This window comes from Protomyctophum parallelum (genome assembly GCF_964188405.1).
Source record: "Protomyctophum parallelum genome assembly, chromosome: 23".
Taxonomy (NCBI): domain Eukaryota; kingdom Metazoa; phylum Chordata; class Actinopteri; order Myctophiformes; family Myctophidae; genus Protomyctophum; species Protomyctophum parallelum.
Window position 1 is genome coordinate 30,058,154 of NC_139715.1, and position 20,000 is coordinate 30,078,153.

General features: G+C 44.7%; 2 protein-coding genes and 1 long non-coding RNA gene across 4 annotated transcripts in view; 1 reads left to right on the forward strand and 2 right to left on the reverse strand.

Moving 5' to 3' along the window:
- arhgap1 (Rho GTPase activating protein 1) overlaps positions 1-5,460 on the reverse strand; it is a 21,489-nt gene extending 16,029 nt beyond the window's left edge. Inside the window, exon 1 of the mRNA XM_083759024.1 lies at positions 5,367-5,460. The gene's annotated coding sequence lies outside the window, so the exon portion shown is untranslated. The remainder of the gene's footprint in view (positions 1-5,366) is intronic.
- Positions 1-20,000, reverse strand: part of LOC310854399 — a 104,094-nt gene that overhangs the window by 23,675 nt on the left and 60,419 nt on the right. The window lies entirely within an intron of this gene.
- The window catches only part of ptgfrnb (prostaglandin F2 receptor inhibitor b), a 79,286-nt gene continuing 74,421 nt past the window's right edge, over positions 15,136-20,000 (forward strand). Inside the window, exon 1 of one of the 2 annotated variants that reach the window (XM_083759022.1) lies at positions 15,136-15,381. In XM_083759022.1, the coding sequence (XP_083615148.1) occupies positions 15,312-15,381 (70 nt within the window). In that variant the 5' untranslated portion in view covers positions 15,136-15,311. The remainder of the gene's footprint in view (positions 15,382-20,000) is intronic. The other variant, XM_083759023.1, reaches the window with a different exon arrangement.

Sequence of the window (20,000 nt, forward strand, 5' to 3'; positions counted from 1 at the left end):
TGTGTGTACTGTGAGTGTCTATCACTGTAAAAGTGTAATTTTGTTTATGGAGAAGGGGGGGGGGGGGGGGACACACCCACCGGGACAAGGATACATTTAAAACTAGAAAAAGTGCCCTTCCGGGCACAGGTCTCCACCAGGTTATCCACAGATCCGTGCAGTTAGAGGTAAAAACACTTTTCGGCCAGTTATAGCGCCACCTTGAGGCTGAGTTGAAATTGTTCATGTGGCATTTCGTCCTCGGCCTAGTGGGAATGTGGGTGCACAATTTCACGGAAATCACGCGATGTGTTCATGATTTGCAGCATTTTGTTTGAAACTGAGCACTCCTGTGAACTTTGGAAGCCAATCTTAACCAATCAGGATGGAGTGTGATAAATCTGAAAGACCCGTTTTGTTGAATGGCTCTAGAGAGACTGTGTACCAATTTGCGTGATGTTTGGACAAAATCTGTAGGTGTACTGTGCAAAAACTTGTTTTGCACAAAGCGGCCTCTTGGTGGCGCTATAACAGGCCGTTCTGGAAAGTTTGGGGCAGAGGTTCATCGTTGGCATCCAGGGAGTGTGTGTGCAAAATTTGGCATCGACCGGGTTAACGGTGAAGTTTTTGCACAAAGCGGCCTCTTGGTGGCGCTATAACAGGCCGTTGTGGAAAGTTTGGGGCAGAGGTTCATCGTTGGCATCCAGGGAGTGTGTGTGCAAAATTTGGCATCGACCGGGTTAACGGTGGCCGAGATTAGCCTGTCACGGACACACGGACGGACGGACGGACGGACGGACGGACACACAAACGGACGGACGGAGTGCAAAACATTGCAAAACATACTCTCCCCACATGCCTTCGGCCTGGTGGAGACAATAACTCACATTCTTAAGTTCCAAGGTTAACAGTGCCATCTCATAGTGTTTACATAACGGAAGGCTGAAACACATGACCAACCCAACGCTGTCTGTGAACCACAAGCACTTAAACCATACTCACTGTATACACATGGACAATGGACAGTCAGTCCAAGATGACATGCTAAAATAGCCTAGGATAAGGACATCATAACTAAATTATCCATAACTCATTTGTATTGACTTGATCACAAACCTATGAGGCCTCGTCATGATAAAGTGCACAGGACAGAGTAGAGATATGACAGATACCTGAAGAATACCAAGAAGTTTAGTACAACGCGTCGCAGCCTGTCGCTACAATCTGTCTCTATTCCCAGTCACGTCTCTCTATACATACATAAGAGCTATTTATAAGAAGCTCCACTCTTTCCTTATATGGACTTTATGCCATTTTCTCTCCCTGGCTGGTGATTCTCGTAAAATAATCTGACTCCCTCTCACGAGTCCCTTCCTCGATAACAGGCAGAGCTAGAACCAAATGTATAAGCCATTTACATTTTAGGCCTGACGTTGACATTTAAAAAAAATGTCTTCTAATTCCTGAGAGTTTTCTGAAATACCTCATGTTTTCTGTATCAGTGGTGCTCAATATTTCATATCAAGGACCCCAAAAATGTAATTGGACACCGACCCCCATCTGAAAGTATGTTATTCCCCCCCCCCCCCCCCCCCCCCTGTTCTGAAAGAACATACAATCAAAGATGTGTGCCACATTTTCACGATTTTTCAAAAAATAGCAGACCTACAAGCTCGTGGCGCGGCACTCGGTGCCGCTCTACAAGCTTGTAGATCTGCTATTTTTCAACAGCTGAAGAATAACAATCCTTAAAACACCAAAAGGGGTTCCCGTCCAGGATGGGATAATCTGAGTCCCTTCCCTGATGACAGGCAGAGCTAGGACCAAATGTATACTATATCGACCAACGCCACTCACAGAGGAGTGGAAATGACTTCTGCTTTCACGCCGATTTGCCCCACAGCGCGTTGTGAATGAAGCAAACCTGCTGCTAAATGGTAAATGGTGCATTTATATAGCAGCGCCTTTATCCAATTGTGCATTTAATTCACACACACATGAACTTTACATAGATTGTGTATTACATTCACCCACCTTTACATAGACTGTGCATTACATTCACCCACATTGACACACCTTTACATAGACTGTGCATTACATTCACCCATTCACACACACATTCACACACCTTTACATAGACTGTGCATTACATTCACCCATTCACACACACACATTCACACACCTTTACATAGACTGTGCATTACATTCACCCATTCACACACACACATTCACACACCTTTACATAGACTGTGCATTACATTCACCCATTCACACACACATTCACACACCTCTTTACATAGACTGTGCATTACATTCACCCATTCACACACACCTTTACACAGACTGTCACTGATGTAAATAGGTTTTCAATGTAATGAGTCCCGGGATGCAGGGATGGTCTTTTAGAAATGAGTCCCAGGGACATTTTACGAGTCCCACTTCAACGACGTTGGTGGAGGAAACCATGCAAGGCACCAACCTGCACATCGGGAGCAATTAGGGGTTCAGAGTCTTGCTCAAGGACACTTGATCCCCACTAGGGATCAAACTGATTCGGCCACTTTACCCATGAGCCACCTTGGCACCGCATACTACAGGTATTTGGAATAAGGAGGAATCTATAGAGCGTACCAAAATCTCCTTAAGGGGACGTCAACATAATGTGTCACGTGGTGGTAGCGGCCACCATACTTCTGGGATTGTCTGGTTTGTTTACACAGTGAGCGACTTCGTTCTTTTTGAGTGGTGCAACCACTCCAAGAAACAGCAATGTCCCTATGTCACAACCTATGTCCCCACCTATGTCCCTATGTTTAGAGTACCAGACCAGTAGGGGCAAAAGTGGCACTGTTGTGCTAGAAACAGAGAGAGATAGTGTTGCACTGTTGCCTGCTAATTACAGCAAGAGAGAGACAGAGAGAGACAGAGAGAGAGAGGTGTCTGCTAAATGCTAATCCCCCCACACAGTAACTCCGTCATTTCTCGACCGTTTCGTACGCAGGACGGCTCAGCAGAAACGGACTGGCACCCTGGGCACGTTCCTGTGGGCCTGGACGTTCCGGGGGACCCACCGGGGACCCCCCCCCACATGGAGTTGCACCTCTCAGTTCACACGGGTGTGATTTCTTTTCACACCAGAGGGAGTTCAACAAACGACGCGTAAACCGACGTCTCACAACGGCGCCCTGTAGTCCTTGTAAGGTATGTCGAGGCGAGCCCGACGTTTTGGCTCACTGGAACGAGCTCAGTGTTTACCAAAACAGACCACCGTCTCACTCTATTCTGCATGTGGGCTAGAGTCAGAGGCGTATGTACAATAAGGCGAGGGCAGGCGTCCGCCTGTCCAAATCCATTTCTGGCCTGTTGGCCAAAATCCATACAATGAGAAAAAAAGAGAGGACAAAAACAAGACATGAGAACTATTAGTGGACAGCTGATTGGTAGAGCGCGACACTCAACCACCCATTGGAATGTATAAATGCATGCCTTTCAGCCTTTGTATCCTACTCGTCTGGCAGGTATATCTCTTTGAAAACCTTTAGTGCTACGATTGTGCGCAGGGGGAAGACAATTAACACATCTTGCCTGCCCAAAACGTACATTCCTGGATACGCCACTGGTTCTAGAGTTTAAATCCCACACAAATGGCGCCGCTAGCCTTTCAGACGCTGCCCCCCTCTTGGTGACGTACACGTTTTTACAATCTATAGCCAACACTGGGATCAAGCTAACTCCCTCCCCCCTGCTAGCACCCAAGGAAAGGTACAGATCCCACAAGGTCCACAAACAGGACTAACCTCTACCAACTGACGACCTTATTATTATTCATCACGATATTCAGCACCACATTGTCCACCCCGAAACCCTGCGCGACTTCCTAATGTCTCCCCGTCAACAACTCCACCAGCTACCAACAATACAATGAATTGCATTTTTTATAGTGCTTTTCCAAGTGCTCAAAGCGCTTTAAAACGGTCCATTCATTCATACATTGGTCCATTCACTTCCCACATTCACACACAGACGGTGGCGAGCTCACACCGACGCACTCACTGGAGGCAACGTGGGGTTCAGTGTCTTGCCCAAGGTCATTTGAAAAGGAGGAGGAGGAGCCGGGATTCTAACCGCCGACCCCACGGATCATTGGACGACCTGCTCTACCTCGCTCCTGAGCCACAGCCGCCCGAATACAATACATTAAATACAATACCATCCGAGTGTGAACTGACTGATTGACTGACAGACAGCTGACTGACTGACTGACTGACTGACTGACTGACAGACAGCTGACTGACCTACTGACTGACTGACTGACAGACAGCTGACTGACCTACTGACTGACTGACTTGATCGATTGTTATTTGTATTAACAGTTTGTAGAATGAGTCCAGTTCTAAGGAATGTGCAGGTGAACTGTACTGAGCTTAAAACCAGATAGACTTGTTTACGTCACATGCACACGCGCACACACACACGTCTTTGAGGGGGTTCCAGCCTCCAGGTGGTCCCCAGATAAATGATGGAGTGCTGGTACTGTAGGTTGGTAACCACGTCGTAGACCCTTTTATAGATCAACGTTTGCCTGTTAATATCTCTCCTAATGCTAATGGTACCAACATCAATACAGCATGGAATTGTTGGACAAAATCTTATCCAACAACAACACAATATTTTTTTGCTTTGGGTCTGAGAGGCTAAATGGCATCAAATGGTGGTCCGTGGCTCAAATGGGTCTGAGAGGCTAAATGTCATCACATGGTGGTCCGTGGCTCAGATGGGTCTGAGAGGCTAAATGTCATCAAATGGTGGTCCGTGGCTCAAATGGGTCTGAGAGGCTAAATGTCATCAAATGGTGTTCCGTGGCTCAGATGGGTCTGAGCCACGGACCCATTTGAGCCATTTATTTTTTCTGCATTTGAGCCACGGACCACCATTTAATGGTGGTCCGTGGCTCAAATGCAGAATAAATCAATGCTGGACGTTAAAATGAAAAGGGCTTTAAACCACTGATATAACCACGTCGTTAGCATAGAGAGATCAGAATCTAAACAACAACAACAAACATTGATCTTTTAATATTATTCATATAGTTCTGTGTTAATGCGACTCCAATCCAGCCTTTTATAAAATGCCAACGGTGTTATTGGTCAAATTAACAACGATAATAGCAATAATAGATGATTATTAGTTATAATTAGGACGATTATGATAACGTACGTGTTGAAGCACAGAATGTTAGCCGTCAGTGCGGATACAGAACGGAGGTTAGGTTCAGACTGAGGCTACATTTACTGCATTATCTAGATGAAACAAATGAATGTAATAATAATAGATGTAATAATAGTGCATAATGTGACACCAGAGTTGTGTTTATTCAGTGTTTTTACCTGAAACAGGGCTGGTGTTTTTAGGGTGCTCTGTTGTGTTCTTTTCTTCTTCTTGTTGCTGCTTTGATGTGAATGCTGCTGTTGACCAGCGGGTTGCCAGATTGCGTGACGGAAACAAGCAAGCGAAAACAATGCTCAAAATAATTAAAGCCACTCCACAAGATTTTTGCAATGTAAATCAAATCTAATGTTCATATTTAAAAATAGCAGCTCTACAAGCAGATCTATTTTGGATATCCACGGCTTGGGGCGAGCCGTCTTCACTTTTCGAAAAGCGTGGATATCTCGCCCCACAGCGTACATTAAGCATTCTGTACTGTCCGAAAAAACAAGCCTAGAGTCACTTATAATAAGCCGACATGGCAACACTGCTGTTGACAGGAGGGGCAGTGTTGCCAGATTGTGTGAAAACAAGCCCCAAAAAGCGAGCGCTGATCTATAGGCTATTTGAAAATAGCAGATCTATAAGCTCACAATGCGTCGTGGGCTTGTAGATCTACTATTTTCGCACGCACGCACGCACACACACACACACACACACACACACACACACACACACACACACACACACACACACACACACACACACACACACACACACACACACACACACACACACACACACACACACACACACACACACACTTACTTGCTTGCTTATGGCAGTCCATCGTAGTCGATGATGACTTCATATCTCCCGGGGGTAAGGGGGGGTTTTCAGCGCCTGGTGCGCTCATGCGCCCACATGTGGCGGTTAAGACCAATAGCTGATCCGCACACTTTTCCACACGTGTGTAACCCTGGTTTAAACAATTAGGAAGCAATTGAATACAAATAAAATGAACAAATAAGCAATTTGAAAGAAAAACAAACCAAAATTGCTTATAAGAAGCGGACATGGCAACACCAGGTTCCGGGTACTAGCATATCGTCACCTTATTAAACTAATTGCCTAAGTCATTTTTTCAAGGTTTTCAGGAAACACAAAAAACTGTGCCAAATGTAGAATATATTATATTTCTTAATAATTTAAATTCCAAAAAATATGAAAACATATGACTATTGACATACAAATAAAGGTGTATGTCAATCATGTAACATGTAAGGATAAAATTACTTAGGCCAATATCTGAACATGCCATTTTAACTTAGGCAATTATAAACCTTATTTAGGCCAAATTACGTCTGCAGTAAGTGACTTAGGCAAAATGTTTTTATTCCAATTATTTTTAATAGACCACCATCAGCCACAGAGTGTTTAAAATAATATCAGAGCACAAAGACATTTGACACTGAAGGGGGTTGAATGGGAGTGAATTTGTAGTGAATGGGAGTGAATTTGTAGTGAATGGGAGTGAATTTGGAGTGAATGGGAGAATGGGACTGAATGGAAGTGAATGGGACTGAATTGGACAAAATGGGAGTGAATGGGAGTGAATGGGACTGTATGGAAGTGAATGGGAGGTACTGTTACTATGGTACTAATACTATGGGAGTGAATGGGAGGTACTGTTACTATGGGAGTGAATGGGAGTGAATGGGAGTGAATGGAAGTGAATGGGACTGGATGGGAGTGAATGGGAGTGAATTGGACAAAATGGGAGTGAATGGGAGTGAATGGGACTGTATGGAAGTGAATGGGAGGTACTGTTACTATGCTAATACTATGGGAGTGAATGGGAGGTACTGTTACTATGGGAGTGAATGGGAGTGAATGGAAGTGAATGGGACTGGATGGGAGTGAATGGGACTGAATGGTACTGGATGAGACTGGATGGGAGTGAATGGGACTGAATGGGAGTGAATGGGAGGTACTGTTACTATGGGACTGAATGGGAGTGAATGGGAGTGAATGGGAGGTACCGTTACTATGGGACTGATACTATAGGACTGAATGGGAGTGAATAGGATGAATGGGAGTGACAGTCTGATAGTAACAGTACGTACCTCCCATTCACTCCCACTCACTCCCATTCAGTCCCATTCACTCCTATTCAGTCGCATTCACTCCCATTCAGTCCCATTCACTCCCTTTCACTCTGAATGGGAATGAATGGGATGAATGGGAGTGACAGTCCCATAGTAACAGTACCCCCCATTCACTCCCATTCACTTGCATTCACTCCCATTCAGTCACATAGTAACAGTAACCCCAATTCCCTCCCATTCAGTCCCATATATCAGTCCCAAGTAAGTTGAATTAATATTCAACTGTGTTTTTATCGTATTTTTGTACTTTTGTTAAAAAAAAATTATGGGGGGATGTACACCGTTAAGTGAGCTCTTCTAATGCCCCCTTGTGTTCAGATGTTAAAAGTTTCGTTTTCGTTTCTCTGATACTGATGCTGCTATAAAATACCCAGCTTAAACCATCAGCTGCTCAGACTGAGGAAAATGGGCCTATGTGAGTACAACGGCTGCAATTATACCTGACCTTATTTAGATCGAATGTGTCTTATAACATAGAATTTTGATAGACCATTGTTATTTTTGTCTAGCTCAGTTTTACCATAGTCCATTACCGTAGTCCACCACATAATATTGTACTGCTATTTCAGTCATCCTTCTACTGCATTTGTATTATCTTTGTTCATCATCCTGTATTTATTTATTTTCTCTATATTCTATATCCTATGTGTATTCATTTCAGCTGTATAGTTAGCAGCATAGGCCTATATCCTTTATTATACTTTTACCACATTACACGTTAAATACCTCAGTAAACCAGAGAAGGTGCTATTCAAAATTCTAAACTGTACCATATTTATTTTTCTCTTCAAAATAAAAGTGAGAAAACAAGAAAATGTCATGTTTATAACCTTTAAAACCTAAAATGAAAAAAGAGAACACAGACCTGTTTTTATATCTTCTAAATGTCTGTAAACATTGTGACAACTGTTCTCATTCAGTTGTCTAAGTGCCCAAAGTGGAAAGGGGTCCTTGAGGGTGATCCAGGGGGTCCCCAGCTAAATGATAGTTTGGAACCAAATGGACCCTTATGGGTCTGTAACTCAGACCCATACTGTACGAATGGAACCATTCGTACACACGAATGGAACCATTCGTACACTCTCAGAGTTAAATTAGCATTGATTTTACAATATAAATTGGGGGTCCCAGAGGTAGAAATGCCATTAAATGGGGGTCCGTAGACTAATGCAGGTCAAACTGGGGGTCCTTGAAATTCAACTGGTTGAGAATCACTGCTAGAGACGTAAAAATCTTCTCTTATGGGGGTCCCTGGCATATCTTTTCAAACGGGGGTCCGTGGGCTAGAATTAGTGTGAATTTGGGGGTCCTTGACATGAAAACGTTTGGGAACCATATAGGCTATATCTTACATCACGTATCAAATATCGTGGGTCAAATATAGTGTTTTTAACATCACTTTAGTTATGAATAATAATATGAATTAGTTTTGAAGGCCTTCCCAAACGTTTGACAGTACGTGTGTGTGTGTGTGTGTGTGTGTGTGTGTGTGTGTGTGTGTGTGTGTGTGTGTGTGTGTGTGTGTGTGTGTGTGTGTGTGTGTGTGTGTGTGTGTGTGTGTGTGTGTGTGTGTGTGTGTGTGTGTGTGTGCGTGTGCGTGTGTGTATGTGACATTGAGTATGATGAGATCGCAGCATAGCTGTTCCACTGTGTCACTCTATACCATGGCTCCCCCTAGTGGCCATTTATGGTACGTGCGCCGTGCATGGAACTTAGTGTAAATCAGGCATAACTGATTGTTGGTATTTAACTGTTTTCACAATCATATCTAAGGGGGTAGGATAAGTGCTATGGGCACATTGGGAGCAATTAGTCTTTCTCAAGGACACTTCAACACTAACTCTGGGGTTGCCATCTGGTCATTCTATCCATGAGCCACTGCCACCCCAGTTGAACTATTACAAACAACAGCAAACAAAAAAAGAGAAGAAATTCTCTGTTACATGTGTCACCACTTATTCTGTCAACTCGCATAAGATCCAATCTATATCTTCAAGAAACATTGGCACATTCTCAAGTCTAAATACCTTCCTCTCTTTTCTTTTAAAAGAAGTGCAAATTTGAGTGATCATTTGGTACATTTGGAGACTCATTTCTATCTCTGGGACCCCCAATTTATATTGTATACCTATATAGGTGTATTATATTGAATCCCGCATGTTACATTGGTGAACCGGATGGTGTCTCCCCGTGGGAGGAGGTCAAATGGGGGTGAGTATAGCAGAGTGGATCAGAGCCTCTGCCTCCGTGTTATTTTTTTTGTCGACTAAAACTTTTTTCACTGAGGAAAACTTACATTCACAAAACTAAATGGAAACTAAATGAAAACTAAGCCATGATGACTAAAACTAAGACTAAATATATTGACAATTTCGCCAACAAATTAACAACTAGACTAAAATGTTAGGAAGGGACTAGTGGACAAGAGATCCAGCTAGTATAAGTCAATTTACAATAATTGGTTGAATGCTGAAAATAACAGATCTACAAGCGCACAATGCGCTGCGACACGTTGTGAGCTTGTAGATCGGCTATTTTCAGCAAGTGTAAAACCAGTCATTACGACGGCATCAAGGCCCGCCAAAATACATTTTAGTCGACTAAATCTACAGTTGATTTAGTCGACTAAAATCGCATGACACAGACTATATGACTAAAACTAAAACTGCTGCCAAAAACAACACTGCTCAGCCTGATAGCCTCAGAAGTTTCATATTTCCCTCATCTGCAGGTATATCCCTTTGGTCTAGTGGTTAAGATGTTGGACTTTCATGTGGGTGATCAGAGTTCGAGACCTGGGTGTTACACACATGCTTGGAATGGATTCAGAATCATGAAAACCCCCTAGTTTGACATGTCACATACTTTTATAGAAACCCCTATAAAAAAAATAGTGACAGGCGGTCAGCAAGTGGATTCATGAATGTGTGTATATAGACAAACTTTTAGGCCAATAAAGAAGACAGGAAATGGGGAGAATATACCGAGGAAAGGTCATCAGGATCGGGAGTTGAACCTGCGGTACACCATCAGGCTGGCTCAGCAGCCCAGGTGCCCAGAAGGCTGAGCTAACCATCCAGGTGCCCAGATGGCTGAGCTAACCATCCAGGTGCCCAGATGGCTGAGCTAACCATCCAGGTGCCCAGAAGGCTGAGCTAACCATCCAGGTGACCAGATGGCTGAGCTAACCATCCAGGTGACCAGATGGCTGAGCTAACCATCCAGGTGACCAGATGGCTGAGCTAACCATCCAGGTGCCCAGAAGGCTGAGCTAACCATCCAGGTGCCCAGAAGGCTGAGCTAACCATCCAGGTGCCCAGAAGGCTGAGCTAACCATCCAGGTGCCCAGAAGGCTGAGCTAACCATCCAGGTGCCCAGAAGGCTGAGCTAACCATCCAGGTGCCCAGAAGGCTGAGCTAACCATCCAGGTGCCCAGAAGGCTGAGCTAACCATCCAGGTGCCCAGAAGGCTGAGCTAACCATCCAGGTGCCCAGAAGGCTGAGCTAACCATCCAGGTGCCCAGATGGTTGAGCTAACCATCCAGGTGCCTAGAAGGCTGAGCTAACCATCCAGGTGCCCAGATGGTTGAGCTAACCATCCAGGTGCCCAGATGGCTGAGCTAACCATCCAGGTGCCCAGATGGCTGAGCTAACCATCCAGGTGCCTAGAAGGCTGAGCTAACCATCCAGGTGCCCAGATGGTTGAGCTAACCATCCAGGTGCCCAGATGGCTGAGCTAACCATCCAGGTGCCCAGATGGCTGAGCTAACCATCCAGGTGCCTAGAAGGCTGAGCTAACCATCCAGGTGCCCAGAAGGCTGAGCTAACCATCCAGGTGCCCAGAAGGCTGAGCTAACCATCCAGGTGCCCAGAAGGCTGAGCTAACCATCCAGGTGCCTAGAAGGCTGAGCTAACCATCCAGGTGCCCAGAAGGCTGAGCTAACCATCCAGGTGCCCAGAAGGCTGAGCTAACCATCCAGGTGCCCAGAAGGCTGAGCTAACCATCCAGGTGCCTAGAAGGCTGAGCTAACCATCCAGGTGCCCAGAAGGCTGAGCTAACCATCCAGGTGCCCAGAAGGCTGAGCTAACCATCCAGGTGCCCAGAAGGCTGAGCTAACCATCCAGGTGCCTAGAAGGCTGAGCTAACCATCCAGGTGCCCAGAAGGCTGAGCTAACCATCCAGGTGCCCAGAAGGCTGAGCTAACCATCCAGGCCAATAAGATAGATTCATAGACTATAAGAAGAGTCTGTTCCTCGACTGATGAATATATTAATAAAGCTTCAGAGATTAAATCTAAATGTACCCAAAGAGGTTATGATGTGTAGTGTGTGGAGAAGGCCTTTACATTGGCCCTAAACAAACCCCGCTCTGAACATGGTGCATTTATATAGCACCTTTATCCAGGGCGCTTTACATAGATTGAAAATTACATTCACAGATTCACACACCGATGCCGGAGGAAACCATGCAAGGCACCAACCTGCACATTGGGAGCAATTAGTCTTTCTCAAGGACACTTCAACACTAACTCTGGGGGAGCAGGGTTTGAACTGGAAACCTTGCGGTTGCCATCTGGTCATTCTATCCCTGAGCCACTGCCACCCCAGTTGAACTATTACAAACAAAAGCAACAAACAAAAAAAGAGAAGAAATTCTCTGTTACCTGTGTCACCACTTATTCTGCCAACTCGCATAAGATCCAATCTATCTTCAAGAAACATTGACACATTCTCAAGTCTAAATACCTTCCTCTCTTTTCTTTTAAAAGAGGTACAAATTTGAGTGATCATTTGGTACATTTGGAGACTCATTTTTTAAATATATAATCTTTATTGGAAAATGCTAAATATAAACATAGAAGGTCTTTGATTACCAACATATCACAAATATCGTCAATTCAAAGGACAGAATGAAACACGCATTAAAGCTCACCGTAACCAAGTGGACCCCTGACTTATGATAAAGTGACTTAGTATAGTGGGCTAAACCAGGGTTCCCAAACCCGCGGACCCCCATTTGAAGACACATGCCAAGGACCCCCCAGAAGAGAGGATTATTATGGCTCTAGCAGTGATTATTATCTCAAACTGTTTAATGTCAAGGACCCCCTCAGTTTGACATGCATTAGTCTACGGACCCCCATTTAATGGCATTTCTATCTCTGGGACCCCCAATTTATATTGTAAAATCAATTGATTTAACTATGAGAGTGTACAAATGGAATGATAATTGGAATGGAATGATAATAGGAACCAAATTGGTTCATAATTATCATTTAGCTGGGCCTGGGGAGGGGACCCCCTGGATCTCCCTCAAAGACTAAAGCAGTGACCAGCATAGCCCAGGATTAGGATTGGTCCATTGGAGCAGCAGTACCCATACTGACCACAAGGTGGGGCGCTAGTCATTTGTTTTGTGAACTGGACAGTTGTAGCGGAAGGTCATGCTGTCTGTGTGTGTGTGTGTGTGTGTGTGTGTGTGTGTGTGTGTGTGTGTGTGTGTGTGTGTGTGTGTGTGTGTGTGTGTGTGTGTGTGTGTGTGTGTGTGTGTGTGTGTGTGTGTGTGTGTGTGTGTGTGTGTGTGTGTGTGTGACTGTGTGTGTGTGTGTGTGTGTGTGTGTGTGTGTGTGTGTGTGTGTGTGTGTGTGTGTGTGTGTGTGTGGCAACTCAAGGCCTGTGGAGTCACAAGGGTCACAAACCCTGACCTTCTGGCTTCTGCCAATCATTCTTCAGTCCTTCTGACTCCTCCCCCTTCTGGACGAGAGAGAGAGAGAGGGGGAGAGGGAGAGAGGCTGGGCAACAGAGAGGGCCACTATAGTTCCACACTCACTCCAGAGAGCCACATATTGCATACTATATTTGATTTGAAATCCTGAATTATTATAATTTTTTACTACCGGTATATTTTTTAATTGAAATCTTGAAAAGTAACATTCATTTTAATTTCAAATGCATGTAGTTATAGTTATGTTAACTTTATGAACTAAATACAAATACATTGGACATAAAAAAGACAATAACAAAATAATACTACAATTTACAATTTTACAATTTAGGCATTTAGCAGACGCTCTTAATCCAGAGCGACTTACATTAAGCAAGAACAAAAGCATGGGAATACATCACATAAAAGCATTTATCATGAAACATGCGTAAGCTAAGAAAGTAACAGTGGAATATCTATATTATGAGACTATACTAGTCATTAAGTTACATAATATAGACTATTTATTATATATAGACTGATGTTTGCATGTTTGGAATTGTAACAGCTGAAATCAATAATATATCAGTATTCTGATATTAACCTGAGGGCCACACTATAAGTGAAGGTGGGGGCCCCGGGCTGCATGGGGGCTGCATGTGGCCCCTGGGCTGCATGGGGGCTGCATGTGGCCCCTGGGCTGCATGGGGGCCGCATGTGGCCCCCGGGCCACCATAGTTGCCCATATATGAAACTGACTGACTGACCAGGGACGAGTTAGGGTCACTATAGGTCACATTTCGGGTGAATAACTCCCAACGGCCCATGTGTGCCACCTGTTTAGAATGTGCACATAATGCAGGAGGCAGCAGGACGTTGCTTTAATGACAACGAGTGCTTCCAAACTTAATCATCTGCAAGGAATTTCTTGACAGGAAGTAGCTCATAAAATGTCTACGGTGGATTTTTATGAAACAAACACTTTGCAGATAGAAAGAGGATAATTCAAGCTTTCCCTACAGCTGCAATGTTGGTGAGTTCGACGTTGTTTAATATAATTAGAGAGGACCTTTCTGTTTGGGTGAATGGGCTGTCTATGGGAAGTGTCACCTTGCTGGCAAGATGGCTGCGGTCTGAATATGGAGAATGGCCCACATTTATCAACGCGGTGTACACCCAAATTTGGCGTTGATAAATGAGGTCCTAAATGTGTGTGTTGTTCTAACTGGCCGTCCGTAAATACGCCAACCTTAGATCTTGACTCGGCCCGCCACCTCAAATTCTTGGAGACTGACTTTCGAGTGAACTTTGAACCCTGCCCAGCGGGGCTGTGTAAATGGAACACACACACACACACACACACACACACACACACACACACACACACACACACACACACACACACACACACACACACACACACACACACACACACTCTACAACAGTGGTGACCCCCCCACATCGTATTTGAACTGGGACCTGGAACCTCACGTTGCATTTTGAACTTCTGTGGATCAGCCATTTTCAAAATGTTTGCCCCTTTTCTTTCTTACGTTATTTGACAATCAATTAAGGGCTCTAATTCCGCCCATGGGGGGGGGGGGGGGGGTAGAGAATCCACTCCCTGCTTGAAGGGGAACACCCCACACACACACACACACACACACACACACACACACACACACACACACACACACACACACACACACCTTCTCCAAACCTTAAACTAACTTCCGGGCAGGCAGCAGGCTGGCATTCCTCTCTCCCTCTCTCTCTCTCTCTCAGTGTCTCTCTCTCAGTCTCTCTCTCTCTCTCTCTCTCTCTCTCTCAGTGGCTTTCCACCACTCTCTCTCAGTGTAAACGGACCGAGGCTCACACCAGATCTAAGCCTCCTCGGTTCATTTTATTCACAGAAGAACCACGTACCCGAAGTAGACTACTACACGCACACACGTGCACGCCACATAGGCTACACACACGTCGATTAACGCCGGGTCGCCGGCCGGGTGCACGCCACGCACGGACTGAAGGGGGGACACCGTGTGTGTGTGTGGAAAAGATTGTCCGACACACACACAACACACCACGGAGACTGACTGTGAGAGAAAGAGAGAGAGAGGACTTCAGTGACTCTACACACACCTCTCTCTATCATAAAAACGGGGTGCTGCCGGTGGAGCAGACGGAGAGGGTTTGCTCTCAGGGAGGATTGGGTTTATTCTACAGAATAAAGAGTGTTTTCTCTTGGATGTAATGAAGCTAAACATCAACATGGATCACATCCTGAACACCAACACACTGCTGCTGCTCCTCGCCACCGTCGGTAAGTCTTTCTCTCAACGCTGTTTGTTGGACTCATTCATGGTGTTTTAGGCGGAATGAATGTCGCGCCGAAAAGCAGCCAGATGTGATCAGATATCTATCTGTGTGTTTAGATTTAGACTCTCGTCCAGGTGTATTTATTATGGCAGAATCGATAAATAAATGATTACATTTATACGAGAGTCTAAATATTATCGGCTGTATTGTATTAGTGGATAGTGTAAGCATTTGAGGTTGTGTGTCTGACTGACTGACTGGCGTTACATACATTTGACTTGATCAAATCAATCTAATAATAATGGCAGCTGTCTGTCTGTCTGTCTGTCTGTCTGTCTGTCTGTCTGTGATCCAACCAAGACAGGTCTGCTGCCGATATGATCACTGTGTATCCACCTATCTGGATACTATATATCATTCCACCTAGTCCTAGTACATCATGGATACTATGTATCATTCCACCTAGTACATCATGGATACTATGTATCATTTCACCTAGTACATCATGGATACTATGTATCATTCCACCTAGTACATCATGGATACTATGTATCATTCCACCTAGTACATCATGGATACTATGTATCATTCCACCTAGTACATGGATACTATGTAGCATTCATTCCACACATGTAGCCTGTGTGCGCCAGACAGTACAGTGTCTCCCTGGCTCTGCCATATACTGTAGAGACACTGTGTCAGACAGTGGATAGATTATCGATACAATGTAGGCTACAGTATTCTGTGAGTGAGTATGTGTCTACATAGAATGTGGCTATGATGTGAGAGACACTCTAGCGTGTGTGTATACTATGTAGGTCTATATATATGAGAGAGAGAGTGTTGGTTCTGGTCTGCTAGGTATTCTACTGAAGTGGTTTCTGGGTTTTTTTCACACGGGGATGAATGAGTGTAGGACACTGCATGGTTTCATGTCAAGGACCCCCACAATGATACCCCCATTTGAAAAGATATGCCAGGGACCCCCACAAGAGAAGATCTGTGAGGACCTCCAGGTTTGACCTGTATTATGCTACGGCCCCCCCATGTAATGGCATTTCTATCTCTGGGACCCCATTTGGTTCCATTTGTACGCTTTGAGTTACAGACCCATAAGGGTCCATTTGGTTCCTAACTATCATTTAGCTGGGGACCCCCTGGAACTCCCTCAAAGACCCCTGGGGGTCCCCGGACCCCACTTTGGGAACCACTGGTTGTAGGAGACGAGGCTGTAACGCTGCTTTCTGACCGACGCGGTTCATTCGTTTATTTCCAGAGAGAAACTGTTGGTAATAAACTACAGTATGTCACTCCCAATCTTCCGCCGTAGCCTGAAAACCCACCTTTTCAGACTCCATCATGGCCCATAGCACTTACCCCACCCCCTTAGATAGCATTTCTGTAGACTTAGATAGCATTTGATACAGACTTATAGCATGTTATGTAGACAGCACTATAATTGCATTGTATGTAGTCATAGCACATTATAGTACATATGTATAGCATAGTAGTATATATGTATAGTTTATATGTATAGTTTCATTATATAGATATTCCACTGTTACTTTCTTAGCTTACGCATGTTTCATGATAAATGTTTTTATGTGATGTATTCCCATGCTTTTTTGTTCTTGCTTAATGTAAGTCTGCTAAATGCCTAAATTGTAAATTGTAAATTGTTGGTTCCAGAGCCCTAGATATAGACAAGAGTTACGCAAACTGCGTTCACTTACATAGACTTCTATTGAGAATGGGGACAACCAACTGGGACAAGTCCTGGACCGGAAGTAAGCAGAAATGCATTGGACCCAGGCCAGCTTTAATGATCTTAAATCCCTTTATTTTAGGTTGTTTTGTAGTAATAGTACAACATAAACATTAAAGAGATTTTAGTTGTTACTTTACAAAAACAGTTGTCATGTTGCACACATGCCTAAAATAGCTGATATTTGCGCCGCCCCTCGTTGAAAACAATGTATTTCCAACTCCAGCTTGTCCCTCTCCATCCAGGCTGCATGAACAGCGCTCGAGTCCTAACTCTTCTATTAGATGGCTCTGGTTGGTTCTAGTGTGCTGTGAGTGACGTAACTCTTCTGTTAGATGGCTCTGGTTGGTTCTAGTGTGCTGTGAGTGACTTAACTCTTCTGTTAGATGGCTCTGGTTGGTTCTAGTGTGCTGTGAGTGACGTAACTCTTCTGTTAGATGGCTCTGGTTGGTTCTAGTGTGCTGTGAGTGACGTAACTCTTCTGTTAGATGGCTCTGGTTGGTTCTAGTGTGCTGTGAGTGACGTAACTCTTCTGTTAGATGGCTCTGGTTGGTTCTAGTGTGCTGTGAGTGACGTAACTCTTCTGTTAGATGGCTCTGGTTGGTTCTAGTGTGCTGTGAGTGACGTAACTCTTCTGTTAGATGGCTCTGGTTGGTTCTAGTGTGCTGTGAGTGACGTAACTCTTCTGTTAGATGGCTCTGGTTGGTTCTAGTGTGCTGTGAGTGACGTAACTCTTCGGTTAGATGGCTCTGGTTGGTTCTAGTGTGCTGTGAGTGACGTAACTCTTCTGTTAGATGGCTCTGGTTGGTTCTAGTGTGCTGTGAGTGACGTAACTCTTCTGTTAGATGGCTCTGGTTGGTTCTAGTGTGCTGTGAGTGACGTAACTCTTCTGTTAGATGGCTCTGGTTGGTTCTAGTGTGCTGTGAGTGACGTAACTCTTCTGTTAGATGGCTCTGGTTGGTTCTAGTGTGCTGTGAGTGACAGAGTCTGACTGAATGAATCTCCTACATGTTGTTTGTCGTACAGTTAGCTGAGCTTCACAGTGACGCCCAACACCGTAGCTAACTTCCTGTACGCTACCTTGCCCAGGTGACTGTGTGTGTGTGAAAGTGCACGCGCCTGTGTGTGTGTGTGTGTGTGTGTGTGTGTGTGTGTGTGTGTGTGTGTGTGTGACTGTGTGTGTGTGTGTGTGTGTGCGTGCAGCCGTGCACGCGTGAAGCCGTGCACGCGTGAGAGCGCGATCGCGTGTGTGTCACTGAGTCATAAAGGAAGAAGGGCAGGCTACAACAGATGGACAATCATGGGAGTCATTCAGAGGAAATGCTAAAGAAGTGCGTGATAGTGGGGGGTGGGGGGGTGTGTGTGTGTGTGTGTGTGTGTGTGTGTGTGTTGTGGGGGTGGGGGAGTTGGGGCGGGGTTGATGGAAGTGATATGATAGTGTCAAACTAGCCAGGGGGTCGTAGATGGGGTCAGAGTTTAATTTGGAGCTATTGTTCTCTCACTGACTAGAACAGAGAATGCATGAGTATAGAGCCCTGTGACTGTTGAATTGAATTGAATTGACTGTTCTGCTGTTCACATCACAGCTTTCTCTGTCTCTGGCTTTTATTTAGAACACTGCTCCACTTTTCACATCAAGGTCCGTTGTTTATGTATTGGGCATTTGAGCCACGGACCACCATTTAATGACATTTAGCCTCTCAGACCCATCTGAGCCACGGACCACCATTTAATGACATTTAGCCTCTCAGACCCATTTGAGCCACGGACCACCATTTGATGACATTTAGCCTCTCAGACTCATTTGAGCCACGGACCACCATTTGATGACATTTAGCCTCTCAGACACATCTGAGCCACGGACCACCGTTTGATGACATTTAGCCTCTCAGACCCATCTGAGCCACGGACCACCATGTGATGACACTCTCAGACTCATTTGAGCCACGGACCACCATTTGATGACATTTAGCCTCTCAGACCCATTTGAGCCACGGAACGATCGTTTGATGACATTTAGCCTCTCAGACCCATTTGAGCCACGGACCACCATTTGATGACATTTACGAGCTTGTAGGTCTGCTATTTTTGAAAAATCTTTAAAATGTGCCTCAAATCTTTCAGAAAGTTGTCAATGTCATGATTTAGAAGATTTCTTTTTTTCGACGTCAGGCCTAAATGGGTTAATGACATTTAGCCTCCCAGACCCATTTGAACCACAGACCACCATTTAATGGCATTTAGCCTCCCAGACCCATCTGAGCCACAGACCACCATTTAATGGCATTTAGCCTCCCAGACCCATTTGAGCCACAGACCACCATTTATGGCATTTAGCCTCTAAAGGTCATTACACACTGGCGAATTAGCGAAGCGATATATTTGTGCGAATAATTCGCATTTAAAAAAAAACAATTGAAGTCCATGCAAGCTTCCACATCAGTGGCGAATGTGCGAAAATGCGACCGTTTTCGCTTTTATTTGTTCGCTCTGGTGTCGTATTTTGCAGAGATTCGCAGGCGAACTGCAACATGCAATATTTCGCATTTTCAGATCGCTTATTCGCATCGCGTCGCTAATTCGCCAGTGTGTAATGACCTTCAGACCCATTTGAGCCACGGACCACCATCTGATGACATTTAGCCTCTCAGACCCCAAAACTAAAGAATATTTAATAAGATTTTCTCCACAATTCCATGCTGTAATGCATGCAATTCCATCAACATAACAATAATTCTTCTACATTCTCTAATTGTGTAGACTTCTTGTAAATGAAGTAATACAGATGTCCTTATTTAAGAAGGGTCCACTAACCAACTCTCCATCGACCACTGGTTGAAAACCACCACCTGTATAGC